This window comes from Sturnus vulgaris, chromosome 5, assembly GCF_052056855.1.
Source record: "Sturnus vulgaris isolate bStuVul1 chromosome 5, bStuVul1.hap1, whole genome shotgun sequence".
Lineage (NCBI taxonomy): Eukaryota > Metazoa > Chordata > Aves > Passeriformes > Sturnidae > Sturnus > Sturnus vulgaris.
Window position 1 is genome coordinate 24861192 of NC_142247.1, and position 14156 is coordinate 24875347.

Genomic DNA, 14156 nt, shown 5'->3' on the forward strand with positions numbered 1-14156 from the left:
TGTCCTTCCATACCCGCCTGCTGCTCCTGCAAACACAAACTAGTGGGCGATGTTATTTATCGGCTGCACCCCTGCTGGCTGAGGAACCTGATTCTGAGGTTGTAACAATCACCAAACAAGGAGAACATGAAAACAAGATGCAGCTTTTCCTCTCCAAAAATAGCAATCGAAGAAAGTAAATGAATCATCTCTCTTCCCCTGCCCTCAGGCTACAGGGATCTTTGGGACAGATTTGTCAACAGCATCTGCAGACTGTCACCCTGCAAATATCACCACTGCTTTTTGCAAGTACTATCACAAAGAGGATTCAAAGAGCTCCCTGTCCTTCGCTGAAGCAAGAATATTGCTCCAAGCAGGGGCAAGAAGATCTCACCTTACGTTTGACACCTTCCCACTCGAGAAGCCCTTTGCTAGTACAAGGTCACTGACTCACGTTTGCAGGCGTCTGGGGCAGAGAAGGGCTTCCTGAGGTCGCGGTAGAAGCCCAGCTTGCAGCGCTGGCAGTGCTGTCCCTCCGTGTTGTGCTGGCAGTTGTCACAGACGCCGCCGCTGCGATTGCCCGACGCCAGCCACGCATCCATGTCAAAATGACAAGTGTCGGCGTGCCCATTACACTTGCATGCTGAGGCGAAGCCAAAGGGAACAGAAAGACTCATTAAGGCAGTGAGAGATACTGATTTATAGAAAAGAGACACAAACACCAACCCGTGTTTTGGAATGGGGACTCAGCCTATGAACCTGTCACTCATTCGAGTGCAGGAAGTATCACTACATTTTCATCTACATTCCCAACCTCTGGAGATAACATTTAAGAAAGAGTATTTTCTTTAACTCTTTTATTTCCGATACAGGCTTTCCAGTACAAGGATAGCCATAGGTGGTCAGGCCAGAATAGAGACTGACATTCAACAGGTCCTGCTGAGGAAGGATCCTTCCCTCCCAGCTTTAGAAATCAGCATTGTCCTATAAAATACCTGCCATGAGGGTGCTGACAGGATGCTCCCTGCAGCTGATGGAGGAAAAAGCAGGTGGAGGAGAGGTGTGTGAGAGAGGACAAGCACCCTCCTTACCCTGTGCTGGCAATGGAGGAAGTCTGCATGCCCACACGACCGAAGTCAGGGGTCAAACGTGATCTATTCCAATGCCTGCTCATCAAATGCTGCTGGTATAAGTAGGAATTCATTGTCATTCCCTCAGGAATCATCCATACTGCAGTGAGCATCACCATAGCCCACATAGACAGGCTGATGGTAGTTTAGGTATGGACAGCATTGTAGCCAGGGCAGGATGGAACTCAGCAGGCCTGCAAACCTTCCTGGGGCGGTGTGGTTAGTCCTCAGTGCCCTTCTGGCTAGACTGCTGCTCTTACTGAAGCAGATGGCCCCATGACCTCTGCATTCCCCTGCTTCCAGAACTCACCCTGAGTGTCCTCCCTGGCACTGCAGAACTGATCTTCACACCTCCAGAGCCCACAGCTCCTCCTGCCCTCTGTGCCCAGGGGCAAGCAGAAAGGTCAAACCAACAGGCATCATGGTCTGGTGAGGATTGCCAAGTGAGGGGCTGTGCAAACAGGGCTGTCCTTGCCACACAAAGGTGTGGTGGGTGCTGGGCAGGGGTGTGGAGTGGCTCTTCACTCACTGAACTGCTTGGAAAGCACCTCCCCACCACCTCTTGGACACACGGGAGAAAGGCACACGTGGAGGAAGCATTTCACTGTGGCAGGGGATCTGCAGATACCGTTCTTGACTGGCTACTTACACTGGCACTCTTTGGGGGCTCCAGTCTTGCCATCAGCAGCCTGCCAAGGCTGGTCGTTGTAGAGAGGGGCACAGTGCTGGCAGTGGGACCCTGCAGTGTTGTGCTTGCACATGCATTTCCCATGGACCTAGCAGAGGAAAGAGAGCAAAGATCACCCATAGCAAAGGCCAGAGTCTCAAGGGCACAAGTAATGCCCACATACAGGAAATAGCATGCCACCTACATGCTATTGCATTGACTAGAAGGAGGGATATAGCATGATGTTCAGTTCAGCCAAGGGCAAATATTCTGTAGTTACACTTTCAGTTAGGTTAGTATGTGTAGATCTGCACGTCACGGTATTGTATAATTGTACCTTTTTTTTTTTTTTTTTAAGATCTAAAAGGGTCTTTAGCAGTTTCCAGATGCAGTTTGAATTTCCAGGAGAGATTAAAAAAATGACAGGATTCAAAGCACCATTGGAGACACTGTAAAACCTTTCTCTTTTTCTCTCTCATAAAAATGAGTACACCTTTGCAGGAATAGCACCTACAATCTCAGCACCCAGCTCTGTGTGTCCAGCTATCTCCAGCACAAATAAGTATGAGAAAAAAGAAAATCAACTCCCTGAAACATAAATATCTACTCATCCTAGGCAGGATTTTTGCCCCACAAAGGAAGAATCAAGGATAGCACAAGGCCTGTGACTGACTATACTCGGACATGTCCATGACAGATAATTTAGCAGCTAGACTGCCCAATGTAAGGGGGTAATTAGAGATAAAAAGCCAGCACAGCACACTTGGTGCCAGCTGCCCTGTCAGTCGCTGGCATTACTCACCCTGTTGGCAAATGCAAAGAAAACAGGATGTAGCCAGAGGATGGGAGCAGCCCGGCAGTGCCTGGGTGCAACAAGACCAAGCTCTGCAGCAGCATGGCTCTGCTGGCAAGGCTCAAGGCCCTGCCTTTTCCCATGCAGCATGGCAGGCAGCTATCTACTGTAGCTATTCTGATATGTGTCTGTGCTTGCAGCTTTACTCTGCTCCACATTCTGCTTTTAAATGCATCAGCTTCTCCTGCTGCTCATGGTCGAGCTCTGCCCTGCCAGCGTGGTCCTGTGCTCATGCCACAACTTGGCCATAAAACCAAGGGAGCTGCACCAGCTGCCAGCTGCTTTTGGCATCGAGAGAGACACAGGGTGGTTGGGGTGCCTGGTGATCCAGCCTGGAGATGGGGCATGGCTTTAACTGCTACTGGAAGATGCTGCCTTCCATACAGTTTAACTTGTTGTTTTGCAAGTGTGCTCTTCCTAACTGCATGACTTGCTGCTGAGACTGCCACAAAAAGGTTCCAGTAAACAAAACAGAAGAGGACCTTGAACATGTTGTAAACAGCTCCTGCTTGTTACATAGGTGCACACACACACCACACACTCCTGGCTAATGATGGCTTTCTGATTTATTAATATGTAATGGATAGATTTCAGCTGCTATCTCTCAGGAGTCAAATAGGAGTCAAACCAGTACAGATAAAATTTCAAAACTGACCCGGAAAGTCCTTCAAAGACTTTTAAGCAGAAAGGAAAATAGCAAGATCTTTCAAAAACTTACTGAATTCATTCCTGCCCTATTAAAATGTCAGGTCATCAAAAAATACAAAACAGCAATGGGGCTTTGGATAGGTGCAGATGGAGTCAGAATGCACAAGCATCTAAGCTAAAGTGAAAATACTAAGCTAACATTGTTTTCTGTGCTCCCTGGCCTCATCACAGGTATTAGCTGGTCTCACTGCCGATACTACTTGGTCTGTCTGGCTTACTGTATTGATATAAGCTTAAATGTGTGCTAATGTTTGAAAAGAATGAGAACTAAATATAGAAAAGAAACAACGAATTTGCAGAGGGTATATTTAGTTCTCAATGAGTGTCTTGTGTTTTCATTTTTTCATTTTTGCTGCCACCAACAAAATGTTCTACAAACTTTCGGATACCTCCCTTTCCTAAATTATCACTCATCAATAAATTTCTCTCTCATGTTTTTTAGGCAAGGTCCACACACAAACCAATGTTACAGAGTCTCTTCACACACATTTAAAAGCATACACACCTGCATGGAAACAGAACATGACTAAACCTGTACTGCTCATCTTCAGACAGTTTTGATGGTGTCCTAACTCTGTGATGCCACTTTTGGTAGGAGTTTCTTGCAAGTCCTTTGGCCATTGAGTGGTTAGGGCTAGACATGTTGTACTAGCCTGAACCACATCTGTGGCCAGAGACATCCTCCAGAAATCCTTCCACAGGACTTTCCCAGATGTAAGGGTAGAGGCACCCACCAGACCCAGGACATACTTGATCAGGAAGGGAAGGTGACTGGAAGGAGGCAGAGGGTGCCATGGTCAAAGCCAGGGGGTCCTTTTCTGATTTTGCAATCATAATGCTAAAGGGAGAAGGACATTGGCAAAGAATTGCGAACAGAAATTGTCTCAGACACGGGGACACTCAGAATTACTGTGGGGATGTGTGCTCCCCCTTTCTGTGCCCACAGCCTGTAGCCTCACCCTCCAAATTCAGTTTGCTCCTTGCCAAAGCCACACAAAGAATCAGTGGGGACCCAATCAATCATCCAGAGGCTGCTCAGCATTAATAATCCAAAAACTCATCTGAAACTAAGCAGCACCTCAGAAACCCTCAAAGGATTAAGCATCCCAAGACACCAGCAGAGAGCAAGGCAAAATGCCCCACCAAGGAGCAGTCATGGTTCCAAAGAGCAAGAGCTTGGATTTACTGAAAGCCCAACTGCTGTATAATAGAGCATGCTGCATTGCTGGAATAAAGGAAGGTGGGTGAAAATAAAACAGAATAGGATGGGTATTCCAAGAATCTGCTGTGCCACCAGTAATTTGGCATGCAAAGCTGGTAAGTAAACCACTGAATAGCTAGCTGTGCACCAACATATTAATATTAATCTGTATGTGAACTCTAAGGAAAGAGGTTATATATAATTTAAAAACTTGCAGCAATGGAAGGCTTGTGGTCTCTCATGCTGTGGCAAGGAGAGCTGCAAAAGAGCCAAGTTGGAGATGATGCAAATCAAGCCAGCTGGTGTTTATCTAGATAGACTCAGAGCATAGCATGACACTCCTGGTACTGATTGCTTGCAAAGGTGCCATGCACCTGGGCAAAAGGAAACAAATGGTCTGGCTGAAAATCTTAAAAAATAACAGAATAGCACGATCCTGACTGCCTAAAGGCAAGTGCAGGACCAGCACAGAGGTCTGTAGGCTTGGGCCCCAGCCTGACTCAGTGGGTGCTGTCCAGCTGGGCCAGGAGGAACATGTTCCCCATTCTTACCATAAGGGATTCTTAACTTATCAAACTGCTTTGCAGTTTCCTTTCCTCAGGGTTTATCACAACCAGCCTCCATCAGCTGCTCCCTCCCAAGTGCAGATTCCACTGTACATCCCACATGCCCAGGGTCATCTGGGCAGGGCCCAGCATGGCTGTTCAGTAGCCCAGGCTGCAATGCATGCACCTTGCACTTTGCAAACCTGTGTGCCCCAGCTCACTACAGGCAACTCATCACCTCAGTGGGATTCATGTTTGGGTGAACATCTGCAGAGGCATGGGATGCAATGGCTGACCTCGCTTCTGTATCAGAAGCGGCTACCCAGTCTCCAGTCTTTGGGAGTAAGCTTTGGAAAAGGCAGCAGGTTTCCCAAGTCTGACACTGACATGCCTTTACAGCACTGCTACTTAAATGGGCTGAGAAAACTGCCTCTCCAAGATCTCCTCAAGTTTCATGGTGGCCTCAACCCCTCTCAGCCAGGCAGAGTGTGGGGTGCAGACCCGCTAAGGAAGAAGCTAAAGACCTAAATGGGCAGCCAAACCAAGGGAGCAGAGGGAAACAGAGTCTTTAACAGCGTGCTTCTCAGTGCAACCATTTAGTTAGTACCTTCTTTTCCATATTCCTTTTCCACAGAAGTTCAATGAAAAGTCAGACCTAAGTGATTCAAAAACCTTGCCTCAGGCTGAAGTATTTGTTCTCTTAGAGTAGCATTACAATGACCACCACCCAAAACAGCTCTGCTTTAAAATATCTCTCCAACCTAGCTTTATTCCACTGAAGAAAATATCTTCTTTCTTTTACATAATTCCAGCATGACAGCAAACATTTTTATGCATTGGAAACAACAAAAAAGGTGGATACTAGCAAGCCCTTTCTTGCAGCCCATAAGTAGACATGCATTTCTTTAGTTATAAAGAAATACTATGATGCTAGAAATAGGAGAAAGATAGGACAAGAAGGGGTAATACAAGGAGAAGTGGCAGCAGGTGAAAAACAGCCAATAGACTGTCTACACTGGGCAAAATTAATGTCTGTAAGAGCTGTAGGAGGGCCGCTTGCAAGACTGGTCTTCCTTGCAAATACCCTGCCATGCCACGGAGCAGCTGGGAGATGGGGCCGAGAAAGCAGCCCAGCATCTCTGCTTGGACACAAGGTAGTCTGGGCAAATGATGTACCTGGCCTTCAGGATTTCTCCAGCATCTCAGCACCTTTCTGAAGGCAGAGTGTGATCTCTGTGCATTGACAGGGGAAAGAGCACGTTTTCCTTCCCTTTTCATTCACCTCAACTTAGAGTTAGCTGTAAGGCGTGCCCACTAGGGTCATTATGGAGCATCACTAAGTACACAAACACATTTCCCAGTATATCTCACTCCTTTAAGCATTCACACGGCTCCTGACTCATTTAAGCTGCAAGGCCTTCTTATAACATTTTTCATTTTGTCATGGGGTCTTTATATCTCAGTTCACTTTCACAGTGCTCCCCTTCTTAGCTTGACAGCCCCGTTGCAATGTCAGTCATTAGAGGGCACAATGCAAACACTGTTACAAAAGTTGCCTTCTGTAAGATAAACGAGCGACTGATTTCTCTATACAAAGACAGTTGCTAGGGCATGCTTCCTTCCAGAGCCTTTTGTTGCCAAATTATAACCTTCCAGTGCTTCCTTTCAGATTGCAAATACATAGGGCTTTTTCTTTAGTTGAATCCTATAAAATCCTTTTCCCCATATTTATCATGTTGACAAAGACTGCTGCACTGGGGGGAAATGCTTTCAGTCACCTGTTATGAATTGATTTATATTGCAAGAACTCACCCACTATATGGAGTCCAACACAAATGCACACTAAAAGACAATCAATGTCCAAAAGACCTGATAGCATAAACAGTCTAAATAGCGGGGAGGGGCAACTGCTTTTAATAGAATTTCCTTTTTGGAACTACTAAAACTGTATTTTTTTTCTCTCTTGCTCTTTCTTTTCTTTTTTTTAAACTTTCAGGGAAAATGGGCATGATACTAGCCTAAGGGAAAATGGCAGCAGTCACACTGAGTCTCTAGCCATAGCTTTTGAACTGTGTTGTACTCACACTGCTGTGCCAGTTTTAGAACCAATGCCTACTGGTGGCTGTCAGCACACGGGGAGGTATTCTTTTCCCAAAGCACCAGACAACCAAATTTATGCATGAGAAAATTCTCATATCCTATCTTGTTCTTGTGAAAGAATATAAAGCTTGTTGTCCAGGGTGTGGGGGTTGTGCGGTGAGGCTTTTTTTAATTCCTTGTACAATAGCCTTCTGTCAGCGTTGCTCTGGAAGACCTTGAACATCTTTTGATGTCAGTAGCTTGATAACAATTTATAACAGCCACTGGGTTGGCCACATGGGAAGCAGGCTGGAATATTCACCTTGCTTAACTACTGAGAAGTGCTTTAGCAGAGTATCTTAGTCCACCCAGGATCCCAACTTTCATAATTATGGAAGAAGTTTAGAGAGATCAGTTGGCTAACCCGCAGGAATCTGCATTCAGGGAGGGCCAAGGAATCTCTGAGATGGATGAACTCCAGCTCTCACCTTGAGACAGAACTGGATAGACCAGGTGAGGTATCTCTGGGTTTGCTTTCCCCACTTCAGAGTCCTAAATTGCAAGATCCTACTTATCTCCAGGCTTGCACAACACTTGCCTCTCCTCTTGCAAGCCACTTGCCATAGCTGCAAGCAGGCCAAGGGGATGCTTTAGCTGGTAAGAGGCCAAGAATGCAGTGCAATGGCTCCATGTGCAGAGGTACTGGCAAAGGGTGAGAAGCTCCTGTGCCACAGATCAGAGGAAAAAACATTTTTCTCATGGCCACTGAAAATCAGGAGGGACTCCTGTGTACGTGAATTCATTTGCTTGCTCGTATTTGTGGTTTGCTGTGTAATGAAGCTCACAAAGTGATCGCCTGCTTAGCATGGTATGGTAGGTCTGTCTGTCAATATATATCTTTTCCTGGGTATGCATTGGGCTGTTACTGATGAGATTTGGGTAGTGACCCTTTGAATAAATTTGGGAGAAGCAGGAAAGAGAGAAAGCCAGCTTTACAGTTGTCTGTTGCACACAAATGTACAACAAGGGACAGTCAGGATCATGCTGCTCCCATGAGGAGCAGCTCTTGCCATCCTAGGAAGGCAGCCAGGTCTTCTCTGTAGTCTTCCTGGGGAACTCATGGAAATATACCTTCTGCTAGAGCAGAAGTTCCACCTGTATATTCAGAATTCACCTAAAGGCAGACATAGCATTTCTGACATTCAAACAAAACCAGAGTTTTCCTACACAAGATGTACCTAGATGGTGATGAGGGCACAGAAACAAATCTCTTATCGGATTCTGTGAAGTCGAACTTTGCTTTGACTTGGCCCAGACAGTTTGCAGACAGAGGTTTCCCCATTCCAGAACATGAAGCTAGAGCTGCTTCTGCCAGGGCAGAAGAAACCCCTCTTTGTTCATGTTCAAAAAAGTACATCCAGTGGGAGGAATCCTGTGGCAGCAAGCAGAACCCATGTCCCAAATTGACCATCCTGGCCTCTTGGGTCAAGATCCTGCATCAAACCTGCCAGAACTGCAGCCTCCAGCATTCTCACATACCCGTGCTGTTTTGTCAGATGTCTCTGGGTGAGGTGGCTGAAATGCTTCTGGTCACTTTGTGAGATCTGGCTGAGACCTGGCAGCTGTGCCCAGTGCTGCTGGGATAGCCCAGCTTACTGCCCAGAGCAGCCCAAGGGAAAAATAAATATATCACATCTGGGTCTTCTGCTGGCCAAGCAAGGACTGAAACTCAGGCTGCAGCTAGGATTTTACTTGTAGGCTGAGACCAACTGGGGGGTTAAGAAAACATGCACATAGATTTTTTGGAAAAGTTGTTTGGTATTTCTATTAAATTATCTTAAACATGCTTAAATTTTGATGTTAACACTCTAACTTAGAGCATATTCTTCAGGAGTGTTCTTGTCTAAACAAGCATAAAAACAGAGCCAGATTTTATAATGTATTGTGAAATAATACTGGGCTTCTCTGCTTTTGTTGTCCTCAGTTTTACACTGATGGTTCTGATAAAACCCTTAGTAGACAGAGTTACATAAAGACTATACTGAAGTCTCCATCTGCCTCTTGAATGACTGGCCATAATTCTTCAGAATTATGTTTTCTGTGAGTTTTTCAGCTGAAATGTATAAAAATGCTCCTTCTCTGAAATCCTACTCTCTTTTCAGAAGTTTTCTGACTTCTACCACCTAAATAGCCACAGACATCACAGTCTTTCGTCCCTTTTCTGTTCATTCACGTGTGTGATGAATTCTTCCTGTCACCTTGGAAATAATTCTCTCTTCCAATCTTGACACAATGCACTGGCAAACCCCAGGCTGGGTTGCATGAGGCGAGTGCCACTGCAGTCCTCAAACAGCAGTAGCCTCATGCCACAGGAGCCTGGCACAGACTCAGCTCAGCCAAAACTGCCCAGCTTTATGATGGAAAAAGTGGTATTGGGAAAGCTCTTATCACACCTCGACCCTCCCTGCAAACCATGGGGCTATGTCACCCCTACACTGGCACATCCCTCATGGGACATGCAGGATGAGGTGTAAATAAAACAAGCACAGTACAACGCAGCAAAATGAGTCAGCCTCACTGTAGAAACGTCACCTTTGGGACTCCTGCCACGTAAACATTTATAACCAGAGTTGAATTTCCCCCTCGGGGCCAGCGCAGGGGTTTGTTGCTATTTCTTGCTCTGTTTTCAGTGTGATTTTGGCACTTGCTTCCTTCCCACAGCACAGCCTGTTACCTGCACGCTATGGTTGCCACAGGCTGTAGCCGTCTTAGAAGCCTATTTGGCTGCAGGCTCTGTTACAACTCTCAGTGGTGCTCCAGGGCACGCTCCCATGCAATTGTATCCCATCAAAATAATCCCGAGCAAACAGCTCCTTTCAAAGACTTTCACTCAGGGGACATCTGCGGAAAGCACTGCAGTGCTACTTGAAACAGTCTTATCAATCACAGTGCTGCATGCTTTCAAAGTGGTATATTTTCAAGATGTTGCAAGGCTGGCTCTATTAGAAGGGAAACATCCTGTCTGCCTCATGTCTGAGACTGTAATTTAAATGAAAGGAGAGCTCCCCAAAGAGCTGGACTCGTTACCTTGATTAACTGCCTTCTTTATGATCTTTCTAGCATTATTCAGTGCAGTATGTTTGGCTGCTCTGTCTTTCCCTACTGCTCCACTGCCAGCAAAACCAGAGCTTTCAGAGCCAGCCTAGACGAGCAGAAAGGATAAGATGTGCTGGAGGCAGCAAGTGTCCCTAGACTGGCTGGGTGCAGGCATGCCATGCCACAGGGCATCCAATGTGTTGGCCACTGCTGTGCTCATCACCTGCCCTATGGGTTAGTGGCTCTTGCTTCCCTGGAATTTTCGTCTTGGTGAATCCTTAGGAATTTGAGCTCAGCTCTCTTGTGATGGGAATCCCCTTGAAATCAGAGCACAGGGATTTTATCCAGAGAAAAGTATTGCAAAATGCAATAGAAAGCCCGTGAGTGAGAGTCAAAATCCATCTCTATCGCCTTAGTTCAAGACCCAACCCAATATCGTTGGATCCTCCAGAAGCAATGGCAGTCACATGACACCTCGTATCTTCAGAGAAACTCTCCTCCTTCTCTGTTACCAAAATGCCCTGCATTTTTTTTATCCTTTAGATATTGTATTATTGCAAGTTAGCATTTGGGGAAAGATGGGTGTCAGCAATTTAATTATTTTTTAAATTTACCTGAAATAAATAAATTTCTGTGGGGCACCTTTGAAGGATGTGAGTCCCACACCAAGACATAGAGAAAGTTAGCACATGGAGAGTGCCTCCTTTGCAAAGTCTATTTCCGCTCACTGTGCTCGGAATCCAGGGCATCACACACCAAATATCGCATACTTGGACCTACCATACTCTACCACCGTCCCTCACTATTTTTAAAATTCTGCTTCCCTGCAGTGCAGACATTGTTGGGTGCGCATACATACCACATGGAAAACACCGGCCGCCTTGACGGGCTTGAATCCCGCGACAGGCACGCAGTGGTCGGCGTGGCCATTGCAGAAGCAGCTGCCCTTGACGATGAAGTCGTAGATGGCGTAGTGCAGGGCCGGCGGGGGCTGCGCGGCCGGGCTGGCCGGGAGGCAGGGGCAGCCCTGCCGCTCCAGCAGCCGCACCCGCAGGTTGGTGATCTTCAGCTGCGCCTGGGCCTCCGCGCTGTACGGGTCCTCCGCCGCGTACGGCGGCGACAGCGCTCGGAAGATCACCTGGGCAGAGAAACGCAGCAGGTGAAGCAGGAAGGAGGATGTCAGCCAGCCCCGGGGTGGGCCGTGGGGTGGAATGGCAATGACAGCATCATCTGGGAGCATGCACCAGGCTCTCACAGTGCTCTGCATCCTCTGCAAGCGGTGGGAGCAGCAAATCCACCTCCAAATCAGTGCGCACAGCATTGATCCCCCATGACCCGTTACATTCCTCCCCACAAGAAGTAAGGACCTTATGGGTGCCAAGTGACATTTTGCCACTAACTCAAATCAGAGGTGGGTGCCCCTGCTATGTGGTGGGGCTCCAGGTGATGCGCACATGGGAGACTCTTCATTAACACTCCCAGAATGGGTGTATTTTTTAACAAATATAGCTCGTATTTCCAAATATTTGGTTCCTATCAGTCCCGGGCTGCTTCCTAGTGGAAAAAGTGATTAGGTGTGGCAATTAGCGACAGAAAGTTGATAATCAAGAAAAGTGAGATAAGAAAGAAAGGAAAGAGGGGGCTTCCAAAGTTTAATACTTATCATTCACTCTTTATTTTAACTTCAGTCTGATTGCATAGGTAAATATTGGCTCAAGCTGAATATTGAGAGCACTAGATAAAAATAACCAATTTTCTGAAGAAGGCTTATTTTAAAGTTTTTGGTCTAGCTGCCTACAATGAGAAATCAGAAATAGTATGTGCTTTATATGACTACCATTGACATAAAACAGCACATCTATGACACTTACTAGTTACTGGTACATTCAACTTACAGTGACACTTTCTGAATAGTTTAGTAGTTTTTCACTGGACAGTCACTGACGGCTCAATGAACTACAATAATTGTAAACCACATTCGATCAAATAATTTTAGTGCTTGAGGGTGTGATGCAGCCCAATGACTCAATGCACTACTCCCAATAGTGACTTGAAACCTCCTCAAACTACAGTGCTGTCCCACTGAAACCATCCATGCCACCTAAAATACTAGCCAGCCTCTTGCAGGCAGCAAGGTGACCATTGTTTCCTGCTCAGTGAAAGGTAGGGCACCAACTTTCTGCTGTTACTATCAGAGATCACAGCCTCCTACCCATAAATCCACTCCTTCCAAAGAAAGCAGCTGATATGCTTCAGCTGATGAAGGCTTCCCTTTTATTTGACCAGGATCCACAGATCCTGGAAATAATGACCACAGTGCTGCCAGCTGGCCTGCCCACAGGCTTTGCCTACCAGCTGCTGCCTCTGTCAGCCCCACCACTGCTGGCACTGCTCCTGGCTGGGACCTGGCTTTCCTCCAGAGCTGCCAGAATCCAGCCAGAGGAAGCTTTGTGTCGGCCTGGAAGGAGATTTAGCCCTTGTTTTGGACTGAATGGCAGCAGCGTGCTTTTGCGTGCCCTGCCAGCCTGCCAAGCACAGCTGCCACCAGCGTGCTGGTGACAGTGGGGCTTGGCCGTGTGGAGCTGGACATTGCATGCTGGCAAACACGTCACGGGTGCAGTTCTGCACTGCCCTCCTGCAAACACTCCCTTCCAAAGGTATCTGAGCATCTTCTGCCAGAAAGACACAGATTAGGGAGAAGGTTAACTGGGAGAAATGGTCAGAGGACAAGGCTGGTGAGCATGCTCCTTGTGCAGAAGTGTTGAGTCTGATGAGGGGTATTAAAAAACAGTAACACTCTTCAAAAGAGGTCTTTCCCCCCCTCTCTTTCAGAGGTATACAGAATTTTTTCTTCTTTCCTAAAATAAAAATATAAACAAGATATCAATAGAAATCCAAGTGAACCCCAGCTATCAAGTCCTGCACCTCTACCCAAGGTTTGTTATTTACCCAAATATAGATCAATGCCATTCTGATCACATTTACTTGCTAGTGGTTTTGTGAACACAAGATGCTTTCACATATGGAGAGAAAATTCCTTGGGAAAAATCCAAACTGGAGACATTGATTTCTTTTTAGTGGAGCTGATAGAAAATGCTGGGTCAAGAATTTTCAGTAAAAACTAGCATTTTGGGTTTCTTCATATTACATAAATTGTATCTCAGAGAATGCTTTGTCCTAATTCAGATGAGAGCAGGGAATAAACTATATAAATGGGAAGAATTTATGCTAGATGGAGCTGCAGACTTTCCTCTCATGTTTTCAGCCTTCCTTGTTTATCTATCCCTGTTTAATGCATGTGACTGATGTTTGTGGTTCTAGTAAAGACAATCACAGCAAGGAAATCAATAACCTCAGTGCCTCTGCACTGACAGTTAAATCTTGTCTCTGTGGAATTCAGGGGGAGTTATACTGCTGATTTCAATGGAGCCAGTATTCCTGCTCAGACCCTAAAATGCTACAAACATTTCTTTTTATGGCTACATGAAAACAGTGATGCTAAACATGAGCTCTGTCTGTAATTCCCAGGGGCTGTGGGCTCTCAGCTGCTCCCCCCTGGCTGTCCTGTATTGCTCTGGCTGTGCCCAGCAGCCCTGGCCCGAGGAGCTACACTGTGCCCTGCAGCCATGTAACAGAGTGAGCCTGGTCTCCCATCCCTCCATCCCAGACCCTGGCAGCCCTGCTTTAATGAAATACTAACTGCTCATTATAACATGTAGGGCATCATACAAATAGCAATTTTCTGATCTGACAGATTGAGCTGGGATTCTACAAGGCCTCAGACACTGCATAATAAGGATGTGTATCCCAGCAAGATTTCCCTGTCTAGTTGTTAACATCACTAATTTATCCCAGCTGCTCTCAGGAGTCTGCACGTCACTGGAGCCACACTGGTCTT

General features: G+C 46.4%; 1 protein-coding gene across 2 annotated transcripts in view; it reads right to left on the reverse strand.

Annotated features, from left to right (window-relative positions):
* The window catches only part of NTN4 (netrin 4), a 43893-nt gene that overhangs the window by 15175 nt on the left and 14562 nt on the right, over positions 1 to 14156 (reverse strand). Inside the window, exons 2-4 of one of the 2 annotated variants that reach the window (XM_088165077.1) lie at positions 11118 to 11396; positions 1759 to 1885; positions 434 to 622 (exon numbers count right to left, since the gene is read on the reverse strand). In XM_088165077.1, the coding sequence (XP_088021203.1) occupies positions 434 to 622; positions 1759 to 1885; positions 11118 to 11396 (595 nt within the window). The remainder of the gene's footprint in view (positions 1 to 433; positions 623 to 1758; positions 1886 to 11117; positions 11397 to 14156) is intronic. The other variant, XM_088165076.1, reaches the window with a different exon arrangement.